Source organism: Podospora pseudopauciseta, assembly GCF_035222475.1.
Source record: "Podospora pseudopauciseta strain CBS 411.78 chromosome 2 map unlocalized CBS411.78m_2, whole genome shotgun sequence".
Lineage (NCBI taxonomy): Eukaryota > Fungi > Ascomycota > Sordariomycetes > Sordariales > Podosporaceae > Podospora > Podospora pseudopauciseta.
Genome location: NW_026946663.1, coordinates 3,364,322 through 3,389,796, shown reverse-complemented (window position 1 = coordinate 3,389,796; position 25,475 = coordinate 3,364,322). Strand labels below are relative to the sequence as shown.

The window sequence follows — 25,475 nt, the reverse complement described above, 5'->3', positions numbered from 1 at the left end:
GCTAACACCCCAGATTGCATGTTTTGGTCGGATGGAACCTCAAACACCCAGGTTGCTATTTTTCTTTGCTTTCTCACTTATCCCATATCTTGTGTTAGTACCTTAACTGATGACTGGGGATATCTCTTGCCTGTGAGGCCGACAGCCGCGAATTGAGGGTCCAGGAAGCAGTTTTAATGAAATATGTTGGAGCATTGGCGTCTTCTTTAGCCAAGAATTAAAAGCATGTCGCCGTTGCCTACAACAAGATAAGTCCATGTCCCTTTCATGCAATATCAATTCTCTTTATGTACGTATGAGGAGTAGGACTGCCTCCCATTCACTGCCTTGGAATCCTCATGTTTGCTTTAACCCTCTCCAACAGTTGCTCCCTCGTGTCTGAGTCTTGAGGGTGAAGATTTCGCTGTTGGCTGGTCAGCATCGATGAAGACAGAACAGTGCTCCCAGCTACACAACATACAGCGGTGAGCCATCTTCGGAGATCTTCTTTAGACCATTCCTCTGGATTACCAGTTGGGTCTGGGCTTGTGGGGAACATGTCTCCTCCCCAGATCGCCCATACGGCAACACCCGTCACCAGACCTGTGAAAGCTGTTCATGTGTTAATGAAAGCTGATCTTCCTTGCCGGGGTCTTAGTATGTTACCTAGGAAAGCATTCTATGATATGTAGTTAGTGAACTGTTACCAAAGCTTGAAGCATACACTTACCCGTGATCTCATTGCATGATCGAGTGGCGTTGGCATCTTGGCTTACACTGACGCTCAGTCCTTGACAAACAGTGTTGTGAAAACTCTGGCTTTTGGATAATGATAAAGAAGTCCGGCAAAGAACCTCGAGGGCAACTAGCAGGAAAAATGAACCAAAAGTAAATAAGTCCTTCGATAAGAACAGGTGTTGTCGTCGTCAACGCTCTTACCTTGGCCACCGACAGCTAGCGCCACAAAGCGGGACACGTCACCCAGCCACAGTCAGGGCGCTATGACCTCCTCGAAGACCCCTGGCGATGGCTTGGGCGTCGAGTGTGCAGGAGCCCCACCCAAAGCGAGCCAATTCGGAGAAACCCACACAAACTGAATAATTTTGAGAAATCCCCTCCAACCCCGACTTTGAACTTCCGTAGACCGTTTACAGGAGACTCATCACAGCCGTCAAAATGCCTCAGGAAATCGGAGATATCAAGCAGGTGTGTAAATCACGGCCTGGCCAGTTTTTTGGGCCGAATCCAAAAAACCGACAAAAGCATTTTTGACTGACATTTTGTGTTTTTAGTTCATCGAGATCTGCCGCCGGTCGGACGCCTCCTGTACGTAACCTACCGACTCGAAAACTAGGAAATGAAGGAAGAAAGGCAATGAAGAGATGGGAACTGACTCGACTTTTTATGGATACAGCCGCGCGGATCAAGAAGAACAAGTCTCAGATCAAGTTCAAGGTCCGCTGCCAGAGACACCTCTACACCTTGGTTCTCAAGGACTCCGACAAGGCCGAGAAGCTCAAGCAGAGCTTGCCTCCCAGTATGTTCCTCGACGAATAGCCGCATTATATCCGGAAGAAAGCATGGAACTGACCAGACGACACCGCAGCCCTCGTCATCACTGACATTCCCAAGAGAAACAAGAAGGTCCAGGCTTAAATTCTGACGACTGTCTCCTGAAAACAACAATGGAAGCATGGTCTAGAGTTTGAACTCTGCCGGGGCGGGGTTGGTGGCGTTGGCATGACGGAGGAATTCGACTTTTGTGCTGGGTCCAGGCTTCAAGTCTGCGACTCGATGAATACGGCGTCTCGGGAAATAAGCGATACGATTTAGGAACGAACGTGGGAGTTTACCTCGTCTTTGTCTTGTTGAAAGGCAGGAAAGGGGTTCTCTTCAAAACAATGGATTACGTCCGGCTGCCAACGCTATACAAAACAAATCAAGACAAAAAAACACCTGTACTGGTCTGGCCCCTTGTCTTCGGCGTGATTATGTGAATTTGGGCTCGGTTAGCATCGACAACGTGTTGCTCCATCTGATCGAATCCACTGCGTAACTGAGGCTTAGACTGATGCAGCAGTAGCAACCAAATGGCTTTGGGCGTCAACTGTGTGATATTGGACCACCACCAAGCCTTGTGGCTTTGGAGGTTGTGTTCGGCGTTCCATGATCACCCATTCATTACATGATGGTAATTGCTAATTATGCCAGGTTGCTGAAGTGCAATGGTTTCCTCGAAACTCATCTGCAGTGAATTGATCTCAAACTGCATGACGTGTTACCATGTCCGGACACGTCCGATCCCCGAGTTCGGGTGATGTCCGCATGGGGTAGCCGATTTAACGGTGTCACCACTCCCGTCAATCGGGCTCACTCCCCGCACCGAGTCCCGCGAGACCTCCATGTCATAGCCCCACACCTCCGATATGCCCCTTTGTAAGCGGATCGCAGACACATCATGCGTCCCCCTCCATCGCTAAATTGGGACAGAACTGATAATTGCCATGCCTGACGGCGGCGGGCGACGCAATCTTGGTTGACCGCAGCAGAGGCACGTTGTCATCATCGATGTGCCCTGGCACAGGCGTCACGGGACCGCTCGAGATTTTTCGTGGGGGAAATTGCACGCCTTTGCGCATTCGAAACACGCTGACAAAGAGTTGGGTTCGAGACCGTTGACACCGCTGTCAGGTAATAATTTTAACGGAGCTCAAAGCTTTCATTATAGCGTGGCCCCCCTGACTGTCACCCAGTTCGTTGGAAATGCATGCTGGTGCCCAATCAGGAGCTTCGAGAAAGCCAAATGTTACCCAATGGGCTCATCAAGCAGTAACCCCCCTGTTGCGAACCGTCGTGCATCGTGGCTAAGCAGTGCCGCGTCCAATGTCCAATGTCCATCCGTCATATTTTCCTGCTTCTCCCCCTTCCGTGATCTGTACCACCACACCTCGTACCTTTCTCACCCCTTTCTCCTCTTTTTGTTATCTTGTCGTCGAGAGTTGAGGTGAGAGATAATAAACAAGCCGACTGTGACCGGCTTCTCCCCAGATTAATAGCCATCGACCCCACCCTCGCCTATACTGCTCCTCTCTCCCTTCGCGTCCGCTTTCTCTCAATCATCGCTATTTTATTGGTAGTCAGTCCAGCAAAGCCAAACGTCAGGAACCAACTTCGCCCTCATCGTGCAGCTATATCTCGGCGAGTAATAGCACTTATACGCCGGAGATCATTTCTAGTCAAAGACACCGGACCGAAGTCAGTTGCGAAAAACTCGGCAATCGAGCCCGTCTACTTGACCAGCGAAGCAATCAACTTGCGCCGCTCGAGACTCCTTTGTTCCTAGATCGCATCACACCTCCAAGCCATTGACGGCCGACTAGCTAAACATTGTTCTCGGCTCACACGCAGAGAAACCTTTGTGTCTCACCCGAGGCCGTAGTTACACGACAGGTGGAATTCTGGTCAGTCACAACAAGCCATGACGCAGGCCATTGCGAACGGCCGGAACGGCCAGAACGGCTACCATGTGGACACCGAACCCGAAAGTTCTAGCATCAGTGCCAGCAGCAGCAACGCCAGCGAATACGGCGTCGAAGGCACAAACGGGATCACCAACGGCACTGGAAACCTCACGCTCAACGGGAATGGGAACGGGAATATCAGAGATCGCATGCAACGCAAAAAGTCCAGCCCAATGATGCCTAGTTTTATGGTTTCGGCGCCGGGAAAGGTGATTGTGTTTGGTGAACATGCGGTTGTGCACGGCAAGGTAAGAAGCAAGCGCTTGGAGTTGGTTTAATGCGACGAAACTGACGTGGGCGCATCTTGCAGGCGGCGATCGCGGCTTCAATCGCTTTGCGCTCCTACCTCCTCGTAACATCGCTCTCCAAGTCGAGAAAGACCGTCACACTCAAGTTCCCAGATATCGACTTTGACCACTCGTGGAGGATTGACGAACTGCCCTGGGCCATCTTCCAACAGCCGTCGAAAAAGAAGTACTACTACAGTCTCGTCACCGAAATCGACCAGGAGCTCGTCGCCGCCATCCAGCCATACCTCGCCGATGTCTCGCCGGATAAGCCGGCGGATGTTCGCAAAGTTCACCAGAACTCGGCCGGTTCTTTCTTGTACATGTTCTTGTCCCTTGGATCACCGTCGTTCCCCGCCTGCCAGTACACATTGCGCTCCACGATTCCAATAGGCGCAGGACTCGGAAGCAGCGCCACTATTGCTGTGTGTCTCTCGGCAGCCCTGTTGCTTCAGCTTAGGACACTTTCTGGGCCCCATCCGGATCAACCGCCTGATGAGGCCCGGATGCAGATTGAGCGCATCAACCGATGGGCGTACGTCTACGAGATGTTCATCCACGGCAACCCCTCCGGTGTGGACAACACCGTCTCCACACAGGGCAAGGCCGTCATGTTCCAGAGAACGGATTACAGCAAGGCACCTGATGTAAAACCACTTTGGGATTTCCCCGAGTTGCCACTCCTTTTGGTCGACACCAGGACGCCAAAATCCACGGCGCATGAGGTGGCCAAGGTGGGGAGGTTGAAGGACACTCACCCGAAGCTTGTTGGCAGCATTCTTGATGCCATTGACAAGGTCACGCAAACATCGGCTGAGCTCATTGCCGAGGACGATTTCTCTACGGAGAAGGAGGACAGCCTTCGCCGTGTGGGCGAGCTGATGAACATCAACCACGGTTTGCTGGTCTCACTTGGCGTCTCACACCCCAGACTCGAACGTGTCCGCGAGCTGGTAGACCACCAAGGGATAGGTTGGACGAAACTAACCGGTGCCGGTGGTGGTGGTTGCTCAATTACTCTCCTAAAACCCGGGGTTCCTAGAGAGAAACTCGCTAGGTTGGAGGAGCAGCTTGACGAAGAGGGCTACCAAAAGTTTGAGACTACGCTTGGTGGTGACGGCGTGGGTGTTTTGTGGCCTGCGGTTCTAAAAAACGGCACGGTGGAGGATGAGGAGGGTGGTATGGAGATTGATCAGGAAAAGTTCCTCAATGCGCAGGGGAATGATGGTGTGGAGAGGCTGGTGGGTGTGCATGGTGGCATGCCTGGGGAGAGGGAAGGGTGGAAGTTTTGGAGAGTGGAAAGTAACCCGGATATCTAGAAGGGGCTTGTCATGCATGCGTATGGGCGTATTATTCGATTCATTCACCATATGGCCTTTTTTTTTTATCTTTTCGCTTGCGTAAGGCTTTTAATGCGACTTTCTATTATTATTTTGGACTAGAGAGGATTTCTTGAGGTGGTGATTAACATGGGCCATGGACAGCAGGGAGGGAAGGCAGGCAGGCGGGGATAGGAGTTAATGATTCTGTGGGAAAAAAACAAGAGGGGGGGGCTTCAAAAGAAGAGGGCTATTGTGTAATGGTGATACTTTTGCTCGGTTCTGTACTGATATACTTGTGGCTGCTATCACTTTTGGTTCAGGATTTGGATGGATGATTTATTAGAACATTTCTACCTTGCGGTACCATTTAATACCTCTGGATATTTTACCTCCGGTTTTCGAGCATCTTACGTAGTAATTGTTGAATCAAGGCAAGAGAAAGCCGCAAGCAGCCGGGGCGATGGAAGAGAAAATAAAGAATTTGATTTGTGTTTTGTTGTTGACTTGAATTGGTTCTCTTCTTACAATTGTTGTCTTTGACATTGGGTTAGGATTGTTGTCATGCTCACCCTTGCCCGAATTCTTTCTGGAAGCTTTGGAAGCCAAGCTTGGGCTTGGTGTACCCGCGCGTCCCTGAAACCTCCCGTCTGGCTTGCTGCCCCGCCATTTCAACACACTCCAACAGCCTGAAGTAACAGCTCCCTTTTTTGGGGGGGTTCTTTTCTTGTTTTGCGACAATGCCGCCCAAAGGAAAAGCGGCGCAAAAGCCCAAAGCGGGAATTTGTATGTGTGTTTTTCTTCTTCTGCTCTATGGTGTTTAGGGTTTTGGTTGGTATTGTGAATGCTAAGTATTGTTTGTTTTGCAAGCAGCCACCACCAAACCATCAGCTCCGGCTGCACCTGGTACCAACAACAACAACAACAATAATAACGCTTCCAAACAACCAGAAAAGGAGGAACCTTCCACCGTCGCCGAGTTATCGAGATATCATTTTGAGCTTTGTCACCCGTTCGAGGGAAAGAGATCGACGACGCAGGCGGATCAGCTTGTCTGGCTTGCTTCACGGCTTGCCACCCGGCTGCCGGTTCAGTTTTTGGGTGCAAAGGGGCAGAAGGATTTGTGGAAGACGGTTAATGAGCACTCGCTTCCTGCTAGGGGGTTTAATTTGAGGAAATATAAGAAACGGCAGCAGCAACATAAAGGTGTTGATTCACGGGGGAGGGATATCGGGGAGTATACCGCCAAGGAGTGGGGAATACGGCAGGAGAAGAGAGTGACGTTGTCTTGTCTGCAGCTGCAGTCGCAGAGGTTTAGGGAGCTGAGGGATAGGCAAAAGAGGGGGTTTGTGGACTGCCAGACGGGAGATCAGGTTTTGGTTACTGATTCAGAGTATACTGAGGAAAAGCAACGACGGAGAGAGATGGAGAGGCTAAGCAGGGAGTTGTACGGCGCGGAGGGGATGGCGAGGCAGGGGAAGCTGGCGCTGGATCCGGAGTGGGATGACGTGGTGCCGATTGTGATGGAGGATCCGGAGAACGCCCTGGCGGCGATTGCGTATTCTCCTGACTACGCTGAAGGTGAGCCCAGCCCCTTTTTATCACCGCCCCATATCCCAGAGAATCGAGACTAACAGCTGGTTCAAGCAATGTCCTACCTCCGCGCTGTCATGTCGGCAAAAGAGTACTCCCCACGCTCCCTCAAGCTGACCGAGTACATCATCAACCTCAACCCGGCGCACTACACCGTCTGGCTCTTCCGCGCGGCCATCATCTTCGCCATGAAGCTCCCCATCCCGGACGAGATCACCTGGCTCAACCAGATCGCGCTGGAGAACCTGAAAAACTACCAGATCTGGCACCACCGGAATTTGTTGGTAGAACACTACCACCCCTCCATCGCGTCTGACCCTCCGGCGCTGGCATCGTTTGCTACTTCGGAAAGGGAGTTTCTGACCCAGATATTGGCGGAAGACACAAAGAACTACCACGTGTGGAGCTACCGCTCCTGGATGGTGGGCAAGCTGGGGGTGTGGGGGAACCCGGAGGAGCTGAGGAGCACAGAGGAGCTGATTGAGCAGGATGTGAGGAACAATTCGGCTTGGTCGCATAGGTTTTATTTGGTGTTTTCCGATCCGGAGAACTGCACGCCTGGAAAAAAGTATGCGGCTACCGAGGCGGACCCGAAGGTGCCCGGGGAGATTGTTGATCGGGAGGTGGCTTATGCGGAGGAGAAGATTAGGTTGGCGCCGCAGAATCAGTCGGGGTGGAATTACTTGAGGGGGGTGTTGGTTAAAGGGGGGAGGGGGTTGAGTTCTGTGAGGGAGTTTGCCGAGGAGTTTGTCAAGGGGTTGGGCGAGGGGGAGGAAAGTGAGGAGGTGAGGTCAAGTCATGCGTTGGATTTGTTGGCCGAGGTTTATAAGGAGTTGGGGGAGAGGGAGAGGGCGGATTTGTGCTTGAGGAGGTTGATGGAGAAGTGGGATCGGATTAGGGGGGGTTATTGGCAGTGGAGGAGGGAGGGGTTGGGGTTGGCGGAGGTTGCTGCTTGAATGTTCAGGATATGACAGGTGAAGGATCTTATATCATGGTTACAAGTTGGAAGGGCACTAGTTGAACATGGCAGTTGGAAGCTTTATTATCATTATGTACGTTGGGTTATATGTACCCCCATCCATCTCTATGTCGTTACCCAAAAAGTCCTTCCATTTTGATAAACCGACCCTCCTGTTCCCATTCCAGGTTTCTATACCACCCTTTTCCACTTTAACCTTGTCACTCATGTGCGCTTAATCCTTGATCAGAAACTCCTCAATGTCCTTATCCTCCTCCTCCTCTTTACTCTCCTGCAATCTTCTTTCTTCAGCCTCCAGCAGCTTCTTGATCATATCCCTCTGTCTCCTCCTCGCCTTTTTGCCCCAGTCAGCGGCAGTTGACCCGCCCTCTGCGTCTTCACCTTCAGAGTCTGTGTCTTCGGGTATCTGGACTTTGCCCCGGAGCTCGTTGGGGGAGATTTTGGCCTTGGCCTTGGCGGCGAACTCGGCTTCTGTCGCTGCGTGCTCGTCTTCGTAGGAGGCCATTTGGGCGCGGCCGCCGAGTTTCATCAGGTAAGGGCGGAGGAGGAGGTCTAGCGGTGGGGGGTTAGTGGGTGAACAGAAAGGGAATGAGGGGAGGGAGGGAAGACGAACAGGCGCCGGCTACAATGATGACTCGGATCCATTTTTGGGGGGACATGTTGTCGAGGGTGGACTTGAGGTTGGTGGTGAAGCGGTCGCCGATGGTGGTGGCGAGGTTGGCGAGGTCGTCCATGGTGGGCAGGTTATTTTGGTGGGAGTTTGGGAGTGTGGAATAGATAATCGATGACGGGATTGATGTTCAAGGAAAAGGCGCAAAGATTGGGGGGGGTTATGTGGTGGGTTGAGGGAGTATGTATAGGTTGAAGATGCGAAAAGGATGCGCGAAAATCTACCATGCAGGCAAGGAGCTCGACGTAAAGGCGGGAGTGCTGCGGTGTGCTGCGGACCCCGCTGTAGAGTTAGGGGTGTGTACTTCCGGCAGGGCCGGCACGAAGAATTGAGAATCAGAAACTTTAGTTTTGTTCTTGTATTTTTTACCGTGATCAAAACTGGGCCTGCTCAGTCTACTGGTTAGATAGCTAACAGTCTACCTTGTGATGCCAGCCTTGACAATCAACACAAACAAACAACGCCGTCATTCTAGACACCGTTGCGGCTCTTCAACCACCATCTCTCTCCACTTTCAAGCTTGCATAATCCCAAGACAACTCTAAACCTATTTTGATTCTAGTGCCAATCTGGAAGTCCACCGCAAACCTGCTGACTTCGCGTCAGTGGCCTTGCACACTGCGACGCGTCTGAGCGCGTCTCTCATCGACATCTGCCAAGACTTTTGAACTCGTCGCAACAAAGAAAGGATGGCTGATCAAAGTGAGGATGAAATCCGTGAGGTGTGTTTATTTTTTATGTTTGAGTGATGTGTGAGACTTGGAACTGACGAGAAATGAATCTAGCGCCTGAAGACGGCCCTGTGGTTCTCCATCGGCAAGATCGTCGATGAGGAGTCCATGAGAAGGAACAGGAATGCCACGCCGCAGTTTATCGGTGCGCTGGCGGATATGGTATGGAGTCAGATCGGTAAGTTCATGCTTTGGGTTGATCAGTAGCTTCATCTGAAAGACATTCTCTTTCATTCTATCTCATACAGCTACGGGAATATCTCATCTCATCTCATCCCATCTCATAACATAGCCAGCTGCTGACCACCTTAAAAACAGAAAACGTAGCTATCGATCTGGAATCCTTCAGCCGTCATGCCAACAGAACAACAGTCACCACAGACGATGTCCTGCTATTGGCTAGAAGAAACCAAGACTTGCACTCCATCGTCAAAGACATCGTCGACAAGGAAAAGACGAGGAAGCTAAGGGCGAAAGCGAAGGGGAAGGGCAGAGCGTGATCCTGAACTCATAACACACTTCAAATGCCATGGCGTTGGGTCTTCTTTGTATCATACTTTAGGTTATCACAGGCACGGGGTTCTGGCTACGGAAATACATTGTCTCATCTATATACCCCCCATTTTCCCCCTCCAAAAGCAATACCCATCATCTCTCCTCCTCCCCCTCCTGTTCCTCCCACCTCAACCCCTCCCCACACTCCTCCCACTCCTCCTCATCCATCTTCACCGTCCACGCCAACCCACTCACCACCGTCCAAACGCTCCCCATCAAATTAAACAACACCAACTCCATCCCCACCAAGCTCGAAACCCCCTCCCAGCTAAACGCCCCCCAAAGTCCAACCTCATTCACCCCCTCCAACTCCCCCCACCTCCCTGCCCTCGCCAAGTAAGGCCTAATCATCGCCGTCCAGCACAACGCTGCAAACGGGCTCATGATCAACCTTGACGGCCCAATAGCAAACACATCCGTCGCCAGCGCAGCAGGTAATCGTCTCAGTTTATTGTCCCGAAAGGTGCGCTCCCTACTTGCCTGGGCGGCGCGGTTGTTTTCCGATGGATTGGGGCGGAGCTCGGCAGACCATATGCCTGGGTTGGCCGAGTTGATTGTTTCGGCGGGGTTGCTGCTGAAGTTACCGCTGAGGGTGTTGGAAGAGTCAGCTGCTTCGACGTCGAAGGAGATGAGGGTTGCGCTGACTTCTAGCTCTTCTTCCTCTGAGGCGTAGTCGTCCGCTACAAGGGGGATGCCGGCGCCCGGGGTGGTGGTGGTTGTTATGCTTTGTCTTCGGGGGGGAACCTCCGCGGTGCGAGTGGTGGGTTCCGGTTGTTGTTGTTGCGTGGGTGCGGTGGTAGGTTGTGGGGTGGATGATGAGCCGCTGACAACGGGATGTTGATCAACAGGGGGAGGGATCTCGAGTGTAAAGGTCGGCGGGAGGGGAGTGATATCCTGAAGCGCTCTGCGTTTCGCCGGCCGCGGGTTACTTGGGAGTGGTAGATTGCTTATAATCTTCATTCGGAAGAACTTGGCGACGTGGTTGTAGACGATCATGTAGGCGAAGAATCCACCGAGGGGGGCAACGCCGAGGAGGGTGCCGCCTATCCATTTGAGAATCCCGACTGGACAGAGGGATGTTGGCAGTGGTGGGACGACAATAGGTGATATGCTTGAGCCGGGGATGAAGAATCTCCAGTTGGGAAGAAGTTCGGTTGCCGGAATGATGCCGAAGCGTTGGAACGTGGTGTACACAACCAGGTGGAGACGGATATACATGGAGGCATAGCCAAGTCTAGATACATGATTAGCCAGCGTATGATATGAAGCTATTCATGGTGAGAACATACATTGGGTATTCCTTGACCTTTGGGGCTACCATGCGATCGATCACTGCATTCAGGCCAAATGCTGGCAAGCCGCCCAAGAAGTGTGCAGCTAGAGATTGATCCTGTCTGGCGAGGGCGAATGTCTCTTTGAATGGCACTCGACTGTATCGTTTGTATAGCTAGACTACAGTCAGCCGGGAATTTGCAGATCTGCGGGATAAGTTCTTACCAAAATGCGCTGTCTCATGCCATTCACGCCCCAGACACAGGCAGTATCAAGAACACCGCCTAGATTGAGCAGTCTTTTTCCCCACTTGTCCTCATAGACATTATGCCGATGAGAGGACATGGCATGAGCATCATCGGGGCCGTTGTCAGGCTCAGCGACACCTATCACCGTCATGACTTCGTTATGCGACCGAACGACATCTCTGTTGATGCGCCGGGTTTCCGGGTTGATTGGGCGACCCCGCTCATCGTATAGTTGACGATATCCATCATGCTCGTTGTCTTGTTCATTTTGCTGGGAGGTATTTGGGAAGATTACCTCGTCATAAGGAGATCGTCCCTGTGAGATTGGTTAGACCGTTGGATCGAATCCTCCATGGCTTCAGAGTTACCATACCAGAGCCATTGAGATTAGGGGCTCCAGAAGACCCATGGTGGGCAACTGTTATAAGCGATGAGTTGATCAGACCAGCTGATTGACCCATCTCCCGTCGAAATGGGAGCACGTTGAACAGAGGACGTTGGCTGGGCTGAGTGGGACGCAAGCACGTCAAAGCTTCCTTGCAGGATGCCAAGAACAGGTCGACCGGGGTAAGGAGCGCTAAGATAACCTTATTTTACCAGCTCTTATCGCAAAAAAATACACGAACTGGCTGGGCAAAAAATTTGGGGTCGCGACCAAGCAGCGTTCAATCAACCGCATTCGCATTCTCGGGAAAACCCACACAGCTGCGAAAATGGCCACACGACAAGCAGCAAAGACCACCTTCGAGGTTGGAAATGTTATACAGCCCATCTATACCGGAGGATCTGTTGCGCTCGAAAATGGCGCCAGAATCCTCGCCTCGACACTGGGCGAAAACGCGGTGCTCACCGAATTGACGACTGGAAAGAACCTGGCCGAGATTGAAGGAGATGGCGAACCGATTTCGACCCTGGCCATTACGCCTTCGGGGTCGCACTTGATTGTGTGCTCCCGGTCGCTGACGATGCGAATCTACGCCCTCACAGTCTCCCCAGAATTCGACTCGATCGAAACGACACTCGTCCGAACCTCGAAGCCACATGCCACCCCTGTGGTTGTGCTGGCCGTCGACAGAACAAGCACATTGTTGGCTACTGGTGCCGCCGATGGCGCCATCAAGATTTGGGATATTGTTGGAGGATATGTAACTCACACCGTCAGCGGACCGAGTGTTCTCATTTCAGCCTTGCACTTTTTCGAGATTGCCGCGACCGCCGCCGACACCACAATCGACCGAAGGCCCAAGAAGGGCTCGCGAAAGAACGACCAGGATGACGGCACCAACGGTGTCGACTCCAAGTTTCGGCTGGCCTGGGGCACACAAGACGGCAAGGTCCGCATCTTCGATCTTCACAAACGCACCGCGACTCCCGTATACTCCGATGCGAAAAGGAAAAGGGAGGCGCACGAGTCTAATGTTCAGAGCATCGACTACTCGCCCGAGCAGCATGCTTTGCTCACAGGCAGCAGAGATAAGACGATGACGATGTGGCTTTGGGGGGAGAATGGCTGGCAGGGAACGCCAATGCTGCGGCACGAGTTGGTGGAATCTGTAGGGTTCTTGAATGAAGGGAAGTGGATGTACTCAGCCGGAGAGAGCGGTCTCTTGCGGATATGGGACTCAACTACACACCAGGAAATCACTGCGAAACAAGACCCCAAGGCGGAGGGCGAGGCCATTCTTTCAACCGTCTACTTGCCAGAGAAGTCCTTGATTGTGTGCGCCCAGGCCGACTACACACTCGCCCTCTATCAGGTCCCGAAAGCAGAAGATATCAGTGCGAGTGCGGGAGAGTTCTTCTGGGAGCCGTTTAGACGGATATCCGGCACACACGACGAAATCTACGACTTGGTCTACCTTCTACGAGATCAATCCATGATGGCACTTGCGACGAACTCGGAGGATATTAGGATAGTATCTGTCAAAACAGATAGCGGGGAGGAGGGCGGTTCCTATTTTGGGCACGACGTTGCCTTGCTCAAGGGACATGAGGATCTCGTCATGTCACTGGATGTGGATTGGTCTGGTCACTGGGTGGCCAGTGGAGCAAAAGATAACACAGCCAGAATATGGAGGGTTGATTCTGCCAACAATTCTTTTGAGTGTTATGCTACCTTCACTGGTCACCTGGAGTCGGTGGGAGCAGTGTCTTTGCCCAAGGTTGCTCCTCCGGAAGACTCTGAGGCGTTCAAGAACCCTCTCGACCACCCTCCAGCATTCCTGATTTCCGGTTCTCAGGACAGATTTGTCCAGAAGCGACTTATTCCCCGACCATCACAACCGTTCAAAGAGACAACTAGTCTCAGGAGATTGGCGCACGAGAAAGACATTAACGCCCTGGATATCAACCCATCCGGAAAGTTATTCGCTTCTGCGTCACAGGACAAAACGGTCAAGATTTGGGACACAGAAAGGCTCGAGGTGCAGGGTATCCTCAAGGGCCACAAGAGAGGTGTGTGGGCGGTCAAGTTTGCTCCCCTCCATACTCCAGCCATCCAAGGCGAGACAGGTGGTGCTGTCTCTGGAAAGGGTGTCATCGTCACTGGCAGTGGTGACAAGACTATCAAGCTGTGGAATCTTTCCGACTACACGTGTCTTCGCACCTTTGAAGGACACTCCCACAACGTTCTGAAAGTGGTGTGGTTGCACATCCCCACAGTCGAGGAGGATCCCAGCAGGAAAAATGTCCATTTCGCTTCCGCTGGCGCTGACAGTCTCGTCAAGATCTGGGACGCCAACACGGGCGAAACAGAATGCACCCTTGACAACCACGAAGACAGACTGTGGACCTTGGCCGTGCACCCGAAAAGCAACACGATTGTCTCGGCTGGCTCCGACTCCAAGATTACCTTCTGGAAGGACACCACATCCGAGACCCAGACCGCCGCCACCGAAGCCGCCACCCGGCTTGTTGAGCAGGAGCAGGAGTTGGAGAACTACATCCATATCGGTGCCTACAGAGACGCCATCGTCTTGGCTCTCCAGCTCAACCACCCAGGCCGCCTGCTCAAGCTTTTCACCAACGTTGTCACCTCGCCTACTCCTGAAGCGGGTAGCTTCACCGGGCTGAGAGCTGTCGACCAGGTTCTTGCTAGCTTGTCAGATGAACAACTGTTCCTTTTGTTGCTGAGGTTACGAGACTGGAACACAAACGCGCGCACGGCACCTATTGCGCAGCGGATTCTCTCCGCGCTGGTGAGGAGCTATCCGGCTGATAAGTTCTCGGGCTTGAGCGTCAAGGGAGCGAGGGGGCAGAAGAGCTTGAAGGAGGTGCTTAATGCGCTAAAGGTCTACACGGAGAGACATTACAAGAGGATGGAGGAGCTGGTGGATGAGAGTTATTTGGTGGAGTATACCTTGAGAGAGATGGATGCTCTGGCGCCGTCGCTGAAGGCGGTGAAGGAGGATGGGGAGGGGGATGTGGACATGATCGAGGTGTAACCTTGGTGGAATGTTGAGATGGCTTGTTTTCAAGGAGTGAAATAATGAAATATACCATAACTATATCAAGCAACATTTATTCATTGTTCAATGTTATGAAGGGGGCATATATGTGGCATGAAGCCTTGATGCGATGTCCCTCCTGAACTCAGGGTGTTGTTCGGTCATAACTTATGCCATTCTAGGCCATAACGATTTATGAATGTTTAGCTCACTGGCGAGATTACCTTGATGGCACAAAGCTTGGACCAGCCGTGGAACCTGTGGTCATTTACCCGAGAACAGTAGCCTGAGCTAGGTAGGGATATGAGAGTGGATTATTGAACCGTGGCTGCTTATGGCCATAAAAAATCCTTCAGCCGAACATGGCAGATATCATGGGACGTTATCTTCAGGGTTCAGCGACGAGAGAGCCAGAGATGAAGGGGTAGCGGTGACCTGAGCACGGAGGCGAGTTCTCGATTGGGAACGAGAAGAAACGAACGGCTCTTGCAACACACGCTCCCCTGATGTGACAGCGTAGTTTGGCAACTTTTCCGTGCCAAACTAGCGATTCAAGATCGCCCAAAGACCGGTTGTCAATCATGATCTTTCAGCAAGCACACAGCGAACGCTATGGAGTAGTGTAGCTACCCACCTTAGGTAGTCGGCACCTGAGATCCTTCACATCTCCTGGCTCAACTGGAACTGCATCAATTCACATTTATGCCAATCGGCTGACACCGATCCTACGGATCTACCTTACAAGGGTCAGCCAATGATGTTCGGGCCTCCCTACAATGGAGACGTAGGGCTGGGATCGGGCACTGTCTATCCTTGCCTTGGCATCAAGATGCCGACGGGATGTTTCACTACCGGGTGGCGCTATCACCAAACCCTCAGAAGGATGTTCTGGACCATCACCTTGGCACGAGGCGGTAAACGGCTTCACGCCGACAGCTGGCGATCAAAGGATTCACCAGCTCATCTCGTGGTCACCGGTACTCTAACAGGCAATCTGTAGGGGGGAGATGAAGGCGCTTTGCCGGATGCTCGACGGTGACCATCAGCACGAAAGGGGGGTTTGACGGTTGAAGAGGAGACACCAGAAAGCATGAGCACGCCATCTATAAGAACGCCCGTCTCCCACCTCCAGACAACACATATCCCTCATCACCATCAACACTCCCATCTTCAACAGCCTCAACCATCTACTCAACCTCAACCAAGCCCCCAACCATCACCGCCAAAATGCAGCTCACCAACCTCCTCGTCGCCATCATGGCCACCGCCTCCGCCGTCTCGGCCACCTGCCACACCTCAGGCGTGACCTGGAACGACAAGGCGGCCGCCCGCCGCGCCATCACCGACGCCTGCACCAAGGGCCGCTTCTCCGTCACATTTGGCATCCAGGAGAAGATCTTCCTGTGCGTCAACTCTGGCGGCAAGCAAAAGATGGAGTTTTGGGTCCAGAACAAGGCCAACTCGCGCCGCAACTGGGACGACGCCGACTGCATCCACCGTCTCAGCAGGGAGGTTGACGGGTGCAATCAGAACAAGGGGGGTTACAGCAATGTTGATAACTGGTACTACAGGTTAGGTTGGATGACAAGGAAGTGGACCACATATGGATATGGCCCAGGTAGGTTTGAACTACCCAAGCCATCTACCCACATTAAACCCTCCACAACCCTGGACCCCCCGATATCAACACACACTTTATATTCCACCCACAGAGACCAAAAATGAAGCTTTTCTTTTACTTTTTTTTGCTCCAGGTGCCCACCAATGGCTAAATATACCGAAGAGGATATTAAAAATGCCTAGAAAGATATTACCGCTAGTATACGCCAGCGAAAAGCGTCTAATAAGTACGGGATTCTCCGTTCTATCCTGAAGTACCGTATTGATGGTACCTTACTAAGGAACCTTGCCTATAAAAACCAATAGCGACTTTCTTACGGCTAAGAAGATATGACGAACCCCTGTACAGAACCTCTGAAAGGGATATGGGTTGAAGGTAACTTCTAACAATTGGTTCGGTGCAGCTAAACAGTGCACAACAAGATGTATCAATGTAAACACAAGATACCGTGAATACAAGCTTGAATTGCATACTACGGAACTGTCTATCTACGCCAGCCAGCTCCTCCGTATATATAGACCTTGGGACCCTGAAGTGCTCATCCTGCTATGGCCCCGATCACTCCTAGCACATTGCATCCTGCCGAGTGCTCGTTGTGCTATGCCCTCGATCACCCCGAGCATCTTGCATCCTGCAGAGTGCTCGTGGGTCTTGGCGCCATAGCACTCTCTGGCCAGCCCCAATTGGCTGTCTCCTGACTTTCCTAATGATTGGCTGGGGACGTCCTGCGCCCCACATACTGCGCGACCTGCCGTTGGGTTAACTGTGACAATGAACCTTGCAAGATATCTACAAGGTTTTGAATCTATATTTATTCCAAGGGGCTTCAAGATAGTATAGAGGTAGTCTAGGATAGTCGAAAAGCGTTTTAAGTTAAGGTAATGAAGAAGTGTTTAAGGACAGTGAAATGGTTTAAATATAGTTAGGGGGGTAAAAAGATAGTTCAGGCGGATCCAACGATAATTTAGGACAGGTGAAATATGAAAAAAAAAAAAAAAAAAAAAAAAATTTAAAAGGTGTACCTCGTCTCTTTCAAGCCTTTGAATGCATATTTCGGTCTCTATTGTAACGCATCAAAGAGGGCCACGGTGATAAGGCAAGACACAAGTTTTAGTATCAAGCATGTAGATACAAATAAAAATGTTAAGCGAGTGTAACAATCCAACCATGATATACCTTACCCAAATAACTCCCAAAGCATCACAGCCCGGCCCAAATGCCGGCCGCCCTGCTCATCCACACCAGGTATTCTTGAATGAAGCCGCCCTAGAAAAACAGATGCCAGAGAGGTGGCAGTGGACTGAGAACAGTGCCACACGCAGCGAGGCTACTCTTCGTCACAAGGAAACGATGCCCAATCCGTCTTTTGGCCGGCTGTCCGCTTCTTTTAGTTGTCAAAGACTGTTTGAGGGTCACACATGAGGATGTTCATGATCCCCGGCAGAAGCTTGACATCGCCGTTTGTGACCTCCTCGATCAAGTTATTCAGGTGTTCCCCATTGAAAAGATCCAGAAGCTTGTCGAAGCCTTTGTTTCCCCACTTGGCGTGGCGCTTCAAGACACCGTCAAGCTGTCAGCGGGTACTCATGCAGTCGTGCTCGGGGTCAACATGTTTGTGAATTGACGTACCTTCTTGCAATGTCTATCTGCGTGATTTATTCCCACATGAGATCGTTTTGCCCATCCATCAATGGAGACCCGAGAGTCTCTGTGCCTGGCAAGACCGGCATTCGATTCGGCTCCGAACCTCCACACCAGTTGCCCCAGTTGTGGTCTATCATCGTTGGACCTCCAGGGTAAAGAAAGTAGTGCTGACGGGTTGTCGATGCACATCTTCGCCACATCCTTGTCGCCGGACTGGAGCCATATGAACTTGTCGACCCCAACCTTTTGGCAGTCCCACTCGGCGTGGATGAGAACAGGGCTGTAGGCTCGGAGATGCCAGACATGCGGAATCAGGAAGGCGTACAGGACTTTGACCATGGCGGATTCCGTGTCAAACCTGTTCATCGGCTCGACCTTGAGCAGCTTGCCGTTGCTCATCATGCTGCTGAGATAGCTAACCCCATCTTTCGTCTCAGAGAAGGCTTGGCGTTGTGTAATGTCGACAATTTCTTTCCAACTCATCACAATCCAGTTGAACTGTGATGCGAGATCCTACGTCACGGGCTCGTTTTTACAGCCGAAGTGTTAAGGTCTAACTGTCTGATGTGTAGGATAAAAGGACATGGGGAAAAGGACGAGACCTACAGGGGTTTTTTTTTTTGGCGTATTCCTTAGCCTCAGCCAGGCCAAGCTCTACGCCCTTCATCACTGCCGACTCCAGCTTCTCTCCAATACCAGGATTCTGAGAGAAGAAATTTCCAGACGAAAATGCCTTCGCAAAGACTGGGCCTGCCAGCACACCGAAGCCAGCGCTCAAGATATTCAAAGTCATGGTCAAAGACTTGTCCGCCTTTTGTTCTGGTGCAAAAGTGCTCGAGAACTTGGACAGTGTCGTGATAAGATTGACCTGAGCTGCTTGGATTCCATCGTACAGCTCGTAATAGATCCCAGCAAGCTTCACAAATGAACTCAAAAGGAGAGCTGCTGCCGGCCGGCGTTCGGATTCGTCACTGCATTCGACTGTTGCAAGGCAGTTGTTTGTGGAGGATATCGAGCCGCAGTACATGCCATCGGGATCGTTGAGAAGACGGCTCACAAAAACAGGGAAAGGCATGCCGGACTTTGCGCAAGCGTCCCACTTAACAACAACATGCGTCCAAGCCTCATCAACCTTGAGGGTTTTCCAACGGTCTGACACCCTGTAGCTGCTGTTCCTCGCGTAGGGGTGTTTGCAGGTGATGTTGGCCCAGTCTTCCTTGATCTCCTCCATTGACAGTGACGGAACCTGAGAGACATCATTGGGTAAAAACTCGGCAAGGCCGATCGCCCAGTCTGAGACGCCGCCAAAGTTCATTGACTTCCACAGAGCCTCCCGACGCCCTTTGTTGTAGTTGTTCATGTCGGCAACCCAGTCAGATCCGTATACCAGAATGTCACTCATGATGCCTTCATCGTAATAGGTGCGTGATGACTTGTCGTAGTGCAAAATCTCCTGAATCTCTGCATTGGCGAGATATCCGGTGGTGCGTGCGCAACGTCCAGGTTTTGCTCCGGAGAGTGCCCCGGTAAATGTACACATAGGACCGGTGCAGGATGGGTCGACCATCCGAAAAGACCGACCATAGCTGGTAATGCCGATGATGAGCTTGGTTGATGAGACGCCAGTTTTGGTGACCATGGAAAGTGCATTGAGGGTTTCCGTCCTGTTGATGTGTGAGCGAAGACAGTTGCCTGCTGGGCAGCCTGGAGAGGACCAATGACTGTCAAAGTCCCATTCTAGGATCAAAGTCAGCGGCCGCTTCTATACGATGGAAAACAGATCGAAAACTCACGGCCATGCAAGTCGTAAGTCATGTACACAATGTAATCAACGACCTTGCTGATCTCCCCAATTGGAAATTACTTGAGATACCAGTAGGAAGCGGGAGCAGCGATCGCCAACTGTTGTCCTGAAAACGGTGTTAGTGGCCGACGGGAAAAGAGACATGGCCAGCTAAATATCTCACTCACCACGGAAGCTTCTGTCTCAACAACTTCAGAAGTTCCAGATATGCCAGTCCATCGAGCGGGTCGGCACTAGGAATATCAGGGAGATCTGGCGCACCTGGATACTCCCAATCGAGATCCACGCCATCCAAATCATGGTCCACGACAAACTTGGCGATGTTGGTGGCCAAAATCTCCCTGTTGCCCGGTTTGACGCCTTCTCGAGAAATCCAAAATGAGCTTGGGTCAGTAGACACTGTCCATCCACAGAAGGCAATGATTCTCTTGAAGCTTCTCATCTTCACAAACTTGTCGAACTGGTTTTTGAGCTTGCTGACACCCACGGCAAAGTGGGAGGATACCTCCCCAAAGGCAAAATGCATATGTGTGTATCCTGTCGGAATCTGGGTGGCATCCATAAACAGGCAAGGCCGCTCCTTTTTGTTAGCCGAGCTCCAGGCTTCAAAGTAGCCTATCCTCTTGAACTCTGACGGAGGGGAAGCATTGTTGATGACCTTCATCCCACAGTTGGAGATGCACCCGACCCTTCACGGCTTGATAGGAGTACCGAATGGAGCACCTTTGACGGTGCAGAACTCGGCTGTCGTGCCACATTGACCCCAGACAGTGCAGCAGGCATTGAGCGGGCATGGATTGAGAGACGCAAGATCTGTCCCCGGCGGTGGTCAGGTGGTTCCCGGCTTTTGTGGTCCACAGATGGCGTTTGGGACCGGAGCGGAAAGTGGTGGGTTTCCTTTGCTGAGGCAGAGGGTGTTGCCGACGTATAACTTGTCACAGCCATTCCAGCCCCATGTGTTCTCATTGAACTTCTCCAGCTCCTGGACCGTCAAGCCACTGGCAGCAGCTATCTTGTTGCAAAAATATCCGTTCTTGACAATGTAATAAGCGCAGGTCCCATCAGGCGTAGGCTTTGGTCGAACGTCGGGCAGTGTACCAGCCGAGCAGCAAGTGTGCTGACTTGGACGGAGTGTGGCACAAAAGTGCTTCTGTGGATTTGAACTTGGTGATGTCGTTGGCGTTCTTCAGCCCGCACTTTTGGGCCAGAGATGCGCAGCTATCGCCGGAGGCAACTTGGATCGTCCGGCACTCGGCCACATGAGATGATGTCTTTGCCATAGCGCGATTGAATGGTGAAACGGGCGTCGTCCAGTTGCCGATGCTGTTGGTACCATTGAGAAGGGCTGTTCTACTGGGCTCACGCAGCCAAAATGTGGAAGGCTTGAGTGACTCCCGTTGACCAAGTCCCACGACACAATGTGACAAGGACCAGGCCTCGAGTGCATGCTGTACCCTGAAGAGCCTCAGTGCCACATCAGCGGTGGTGTCGAGAAAGACTCCCATGGTGTATTGTGCGGTGCGGTTAGCCCCACGAAGCTGGAGACCAGTCAATGTGTTGTCGTCGCGGTCCTGGACGAGAGCTATGAACTCTTCTAGCTGAAAGAGAGCCTCCCCCTTCATGTCAAGTCCTCCCCCAATATACACACCCAATGTGGTGTCTCCATAATTGACCACAAGTCTAATGCTGCCGTCAAATTGCTCCGTTGCTGCGCTGGTGTTGAAGAGAAGAGATGCCTGGATCTCTCTGATGACTGCGAACTTCTGGCCAGAAATTTGAAGGTCCGAAACAGATTCTGAGAATACCTCGATGTTGGCGGTGCTGTTCTTGGCGCCTTTTTTGGTCAAGCTGTCGAACACCTTCGACTGCTCATCAAGGACCAATTACCCTTTATTGGTGGAGCAACTGAGGACCACGAAAGGTGTGGTGATATTTTCCTGGTTGTCAACGTTGGGTCTTGGTGAGCTGAACGCAAAGCTGAGATGTGGTGGCTTGTCGCAAGTCGTAAGCTGATCCACGGCGTGGTAACGAGTCCAATTCTGGAAGGGACCGGAGTCGTCACAGCAAACAGGGCATTTGATCAACGAAAGAGAAGAAAAGTACTCGGCAAGGCTCTTTAGGCTTTGATATGCCGCTGGTTGGAAAAGAAGTAGGCAAATAAGATAGAAAACAGCCATGTTGAGGTCCCTGTAGTTGGGTTTCCGAAAGTGTCAGGTAGTCTTTGTGATATCCATGGCATCGAACGTATGGGCACTACGATGCTGAGAGCTGGCGAGTACCGTCTTTTGAAGGAACTCCTGAGTAAAGGCCATCGAATACCATTGTGCAATGACATTGATGGATACCTCGGTTTCTTGTTTACTGAACGTTCATCCTCTTTCGAGAGGCGGTTGGCTTTCGGACGACATTCATTCTCGGTAGCTCCTCGGGACGAGGTTCCTCGATGTCCATGGCAGAGAGCTCCAGAAAGGGGCTCCGTTCCACCTGACATGCCAACTAATTCCCCGAGGCTCAGACTTGTCCATCTTCATGCCTCTGGACGTGTCCACTATTCGCATTTTTTCTCGGTGTTCGGGAATGAACAGGACCATTGACCTCCCCTTTCACCGGTCGAGACAATCCAACATCTCGTAAAGCAGAAGAAGATCGTGTGGAGTTTTGTTTGTGTGGCGTTCCCAGCTTCCAAATCAAGAAACGTGACTGATGAGAATGGCTGATGAGAATGAGGCAGGCACCTTGTGAAATTTGAAGCTGCACAAAAGAGGGGCTGCTTCACAATATATGAAAGCCACAGCGACCCACAAACGAAACTTTAAGCCGAAGCTGCAGGCAAGAGGGTCTGTTTTACATGGTGGCGTTAAAGTAACAGCCCAAACATCCCCACCCCACCGGCCCCGAACAATGTCCTCCAACCATCTTTCAGTCTATGTGCCTCGGGAGCAGTCGAGCTCTTTCACCACGGCCCGACAAGTCCAGTGGTGTTGGGACAGGAAATCCCCGTGCCTTTACACGAGAAACTCACGAGCATGCTTTCCTCCACTCTTGAATGTGTGCTTGGGTCGATCTTGTAGGCGCAGTCCTTGACGGGTGAAAGTTCCGGCTGCACTGGGCAGGGGTATTTTCCCACTGTATAGAAGCTGATGGCACTAACTGTCAAAGGGCAAGATCCCGCATGCTCAACGTCCGATAAGATGCCGTTCCCCGAGAGGTTGAAGAAGATGAGGTTGTCGACTGAGCGGCTCCACCCCTTGGCCCCTGAAGGAATCTGTGATCCGCTGGGTTCACAAATATGGCTGATTGTCAGGGAGACTATAAGGAGGAACTGTGACGAGGTTGAGTTGACCAGATTCTTCACGCCGTGGATGAGCAGCCAAGGATCTGACGCGATGCTTTGGTAGTTCCCAGGATCGCCCCGCCCAAAAATCTCACTTTCGTCGACTGAGCCAAGATCAGTTCCATTCGCAGTTGGCGTTAGTGACTGAAGCAGCCATGTAAACATCCAGTGGATGGGCCAGAGAACGCTAGGGTTGTGGATGGCGAATACCACAGAAAAGGATATGTGGGCTGGTATGTCGAGTGATTCCTGGGGAAGACAAGATCCAGTTGAACGATACTTGGCGAAGGCTGTCCACTGCATGGCGAAAACACGAGAGAAAAGAATAGGATGAGGTTTTGATGATGTACATGGCGAACGTCAGGGGTCATGAATGTACTGTTTCGGCAAGTAAGGAAGATGGGAGAGAGTACCCTTACGGAGGTGAAACTGTTGGTCCTATACCCAATTTCGGTGGCATCGATCGGAACTCTCAGCTCAAGTCCCGCCAGTGGATTCGAGCAGCCGGTCTGATGATAACAGGTGAATCATGTGCTTTCATCTTTTCATTGTTAAGTTACTGTTAAAGTGTAAATTATTGGATTCAATGCTTACTAGAAATTAATTCGTGGATATTATTCAATTATATTCACAAGAGACAATATAGAAATATAGAAATATGTTTATACAAGAAACAGGGGATCCATTGGAGCCCAGCAAGGGACTCGACAAGGTGTTCGTACGTCCCAACATCAACATATAGTCTAAGAAGCTTATATCCTCATCATCGTGAGGCTGACTAATAACAGCTGCAAGGCGCTTAACATGCGCAAGCCGGATTGCCACCGCCATTTCGCGTCATGAAGCTTAAGCACAATTGTGCAAACTCTATCACAGGTCTAATGCGGTATAAATTTCTGTCTTCCTCTGCCATTTCTTTCTTTTCCCGCAGGGAAAAATCATCAAAGGTACATTTCCACCACAACACCCTATACTTCCCGTGGTTTATTAAATAGAATGCGTCTCAGAACTTAAACCTTTGTTTTTCTCATCATAAGAAACAATGTTTCTTTCTTGAGATGTTTCATTGAGTTATAAGCCCCCAGTCCGACAATCCCCCAGGCCCTCAATTCCCCAGCGCCTCAATTCCCCAGTGCCGTATTTATTCTAAGAATTTGTCTGACTTGAGACTGAACCCTCATCCCATTAGAATGCATGGAATATTTTTGGTCATCATTGGCGCATTACACCATCTGCCCGCTTTCTATGGTACCAAGCGGCTTTGATTGGGCTTAAATGGTGTGCTTGGCTCGTTCTGGGGGTAGGAGGGAACGGGGGTAGGCCGATGTACTGAGGTTGTCATGGGAGGAAGGGACTGTGGGTACTTGGAAGGCAGGCGGGAGAGGTGGAGGACACCCTTCCCCCTAAGCTTTCATGACATCACCTTGGTAGCTGAGGTCTGCGCGGTAAAGGGAGCACTGGGGACAAGTAACCAGTTACAACACTGGACCAAATGCTGATACTGCGACGAAACGAAAATGCAAACACAGATTGCAATAACTATCCCAAGAACTGAAACTAACGCCAACAGAAAACCCTTATTGAGGTTTGGTCGGCTTCTATCCTTGGTGGAACGAGCCTTGATCCAAATGATCAAGAGTACAAAGTAGGCGTGAAAAATAGCAGGCGCAAGCCATTCGAACTCGTAGACGTTTCTCTTGTAAATCTGCCAAAATCCAAAAGCAGAGAGGATCATCTCGCAAACGATAATCCCGATTAGGAAGCCGTCGTTGTAAGTCCCCGGTCCTGTAAGAAGCTGCACACAAGTCAGCGTAAAGCATACAGAGCGAACATGCGAGAGAGTACCTGAAAGACGGGGTAGACCAGAACTGTGACGGCCTTCCAGGCAAAAAGGTATGGACAGCTTCTCCAAATAATCAATGGAATACCAGGTATAAACGTAGCAACAAGGCAGGCCCACGCAGCAACAGGAAGCCAACGGGACTTGCTCTTCTGAAGCCAAAGATCAATGCTGGAGACAACGAGGAACACCACGGTGACGATATATGCTGCAATGGCAGCATAGAATTCGGGGGCTGCTACCGGGGGCTGCATCTTTTCGAATCTCGCAGACACAATCGAGACAAGGCAAAAATAAGGCAACTAAAGTGGCTTGCAGGACTTGAAAGTGCAGTTTTTAGGGGGGCGGGGGGAGGGAATGGGTCGCGTCCCAGGCTTATATGTTCAGCGTCGTTTCCAGGCAAGCGGGCGGACGGATCGACTGGATTGCACTCCCACAATCAAATTGTGTGATCGTCCCCCCATCCTTGCATGATAAGCTCATCTCCACAGGTGACATAAGGGCAACTGAGAAAGGAGCAATGCGTTATATATGTCGACGCCCCTCTTGCATCCGACCAGCACCCTCCGAGGCGTGCATCTGGGGAAAGGGGGGGCGTAGCGGAAGAACAGAGACAGGGGAGAGGGTTTGCC

At 51.4% G+C, this 25,475-nt stretch overlaps 12 protein-coding genes across 12 annotated transcripts; 6 read left to right on the top strand and 6 right to left on the bottom strand.

The window, feature by feature from the left end:
- Nucleotides 1-319: 319 nt before the first annotated feature.
- On the bottom strand, nucleotides 320-2,654 carry QC763_209300 (uncharacterized protein; the record flags this gene model as incomplete). The annotated part of the gene is made up of 4 exons (XM_062909978.1): nucleotides 710-2,654; nucleotides 646-658; nucleotides 461-591; nucleotides 320-403 (listed from the first exon to the last, which is right to left on the bottom strand). Exons 1-4 carry the CDS (start codon nucleotides 743-745, stop codon nucleotides 320-322), a joined length of 264 nt encoding a protein of 87 aa, XP_062768838.1. The 5' UTR covers nucleotides 746-2,654.
- Nucleotides 1,044-2,145, top strand: RPL38 (60S ribosomal protein L38). The gene is made up of 4 exons (XM_062909977.1): nucleotides 1,044-1,185; nucleotides 1,272-1,305; nucleotides 1,394-1,516; nucleotides 1,586-2,145. Exons 1-4 carry the CDS (start codon nucleotides 1,156-1,158, stop codon nucleotides 1,633-1,635), a joined length of 237 nt encoding a protein of 78 aa, XP_062768839.1. The 5' UTR covers nucleotides 1,044-1,155; the 3' UTR covers nucleotides 1,636-2,145.
- A 231-nt stretch (nucleotides 2,655-2,885) lies between the features above and the next one.
- On the top strand, nucleotides 2,886-5,671 carry ERG12 (Mevalonate kinase). Its single transcript, XM_062909976.1, has 2 exons — nucleotides 2,886-3,748; nucleotides 3,811-5,671. Exons 1-2 carry the CDS (start codon nucleotides 3,458-3,460, stop codon nucleotides 5,104-5,106), a joined length of 1,587 nt encoding a protein of 528 aa, XP_062768837.1. The 5' UTR covers nucleotides 2,886-3,457; the 3' UTR covers nucleotides 5,107-5,671.
- Nucleotides 5,672-5,846: 175 nt separating this feature from the next.
- On the top strand, nucleotides 5,847-7,655 carry RAM2 (CAAX geranylgeranyltransferase alpha subunit; the record flags this gene model as incomplete). The annotated part of the gene is made up of 3 exons (XM_062909975.1): nucleotides 5,847-5,903; nucleotides 5,976-6,687; nucleotides 6,754-7,655. 3 exons carry the CDS (start codon nucleotides 5,847-5,849, stop codon nucleotides 7,653-7,655), a joined length of 1,671 nt encoding a protein of 556 aa, XP_062768836.1.
- Nucleotides 7,656-7,715: 60 nt separating this feature from the next.
- Nucleotides 7,716-8,776, bottom strand: QC763_209260 (uncharacterized protein). The gene is made up of 2 exons (XM_062909974.1): nucleotides 8,292-8,776; nucleotides 7,716-8,230 (listed from the first exon to the last, which is right to left on the bottom strand). The coding sequence occupies exons 1-2, from the start codon at nucleotides 8,410-8,412 to the stop codon at nucleotides 7,893-7,895; spliced, it is 459 nt and encodes a 152-aa protein (XP_062768835.1). The 5' UTR covers nucleotides 8,413-8,776; the 3' UTR covers nucleotides 7,716-7,892.
- Nucleotides 8,707-9,579, top strand: MHF1 (MHF histone-fold complex component; the record flags this gene model as incomplete). The annotated part of the gene is made up of 3 exons (XM_062909973.1): nucleotides 8,707-9,070; nucleotides 9,134-9,257; nucleotides 9,398-9,579. Exons 1-3 carry the CDS (start codon nucleotides 9,038-9,040, stop codon nucleotides 9,577-9,579), a joined length of 339 nt encoding a protein of 112 aa, XP_062768834.1. The 5' UTR covers nucleotides 8,707-9,037.
- Nucleotides 9,580-9,727: 148 nt separating this feature from the next.
- Nucleotides 9,728-11,677, bottom strand: QC763_209250 (uncharacterized protein; the record flags this gene model as incomplete). Its single annotated transcript, XM_062909972.1, has 4 exons — nucleotides 11,528-11,677; nucleotides 11,132-11,470; nucleotides 10,924-11,081; nucleotides 9,728-10,868 (listed from the first exon to the last, which is right to left on the bottom strand). Exons 1-4 carry the CDS (start codon nucleotides 11,561-11,563, stop codon nucleotides 9,728-9,730), a joined length of 1,674 nt encoding a protein of 557 aa, XP_062768833.1. The 5' UTR covers nucleotides 11,564-11,677.
- Nucleotides 11,678-11,867: 190 nt separating this feature from the next.
- Nucleotides 11,868-14,597, top strand: utp13 (U3 small nucleolar RNA-associated protein 13; the record flags this gene model as incomplete). The annotated part of the gene is made up of 1 exon (XM_062909971.1): nucleotides 11,868-14,597. The coding sequence occupies one exon, from the start codon at nucleotides 11,868-11,870 to the stop codon at nucleotides 14,595-14,597; it is 2,730 nt and encodes a 909-aa protein (XP_062768832.1).
- Nucleotides 14,598-15,827: 1,230 nt separating this feature from the next.
- QC763_209235 (uncharacterized protein) lies at nucleotides 15,828-16,325 on the top strand (the record flags this gene model as incomplete). The annotated part of the gene is made up of 1 exon (XM_062909970.1): nucleotides 15,828-16,325. One exon carries the CDS (start codon nucleotides 15,828-15,830, stop codon nucleotides 16,323-16,325), a length of 498 nt encoding a protein of 165 aa, XP_062768831.1.
- Nucleotides 16,326-17,311: 986 nt separating this feature from the next.
- On the bottom strand, nucleotides 17,312-19,680 carry QC763_209230 (uncharacterized protein; the record flags this gene model as incomplete). Its single annotated transcript, XM_062909969.1, is given in 5 exon segments — nucleotides 17,312-17,773; nucleotides 17,851-18,378; nucleotides 18,424-18,467; nucleotides 18,472-19,602; nucleotides 19,659-19,680. Coding segments are annotated over 5 exon segments (1,890 nt in total). The 3' UTR covers nucleotides 17,312-17,608.
- Nucleotides 19,681-19,693: 13 nt separating this feature from the next.
- On the bottom strand, nucleotides 19,694-20,333 carry QC763_0039910 (uncharacterized protein; the record flags this gene model as incomplete). The annotated part of the gene is made up of 2 exons (XM_062905620.1): nucleotides 19,694-19,775; nucleotides 19,837-20,333. The coding sequence occupies 2 exons, from the start codon at nucleotides 20,331-20,333 to the stop codon at nucleotides 19,694-19,696; spliced, it is 579 nt and encodes a 192-aa protein (XP_062768829.1).
- Nucleotides 20,334-20,730: 397 nt separating this feature from the next.
- Nucleotides 20,731-21,846, bottom strand: QC763_0039900 (uncharacterized protein; the record flags this gene model as incomplete). Its single annotated transcript, XM_062905619.1, has 2 exons — nucleotides 20,731-21,517; nucleotides 21,557-21,846. 2 exons carry the CDS (start codon nucleotides 21,844-21,846, stop codon nucleotides 20,731-20,733), a joined length of 1,077 nt encoding a protein of 358 aa, XP_062768828.1.
- Nucleotides 21,847-25,475: the final 3,629 nt, after the last annotated feature.

Bases quoted from the DNA above. Each gene is read 5' to 3' on its own strand.
- RPL38 (XM_062909977.1), top strand. From the start codon at position 1,156: ATGCCTCAGGAAATCGGAGATATCAAGCAG. The intron at 1,186-1,271 runs GTGTGTAAATCA...TTGTGTTTTTAG, and splicing joins AAATCGGAGATATCAAGCAG to TTCATCGAGATCTGCCGCCG. The intron at 1,306-1,393 runs GTACGTAACCTA...TTATGGATACAG, and splicing joins CCGCCGGTCGGACGCCTCCT to CCGCGCGGATCAAGAAGAAC.
- ERG12 (XM_062909976.1), top strand. From the start codon at position 3,458: ATGACGCAGGCCATTGCGAACGGCCGGAACGGCCAGAACGGCTACCAT. The intron at 3,749-3,810 runs GTAAGAAGCAAG...CGCATCTTGCAG, and splicing joins ATGCGGTTGTGCACGGCAAG to GCGGCGATCGCGGCTTCAAT.
- QC763_209260 (XM_062909974.1), bottom strand. From the start codon at position 8,412: ATGGACGACCTCGCCAACCTCGCCACCACCATCGGCGACCGCTTCACC. The intron at 8,231-8,291 runs GTTCGTCTTCCC...CCCCACCGCTAG, and splicing joins CATCATTGTAGCCGGCGCCT to ACCTCCTCCTCCGCCCTTAC.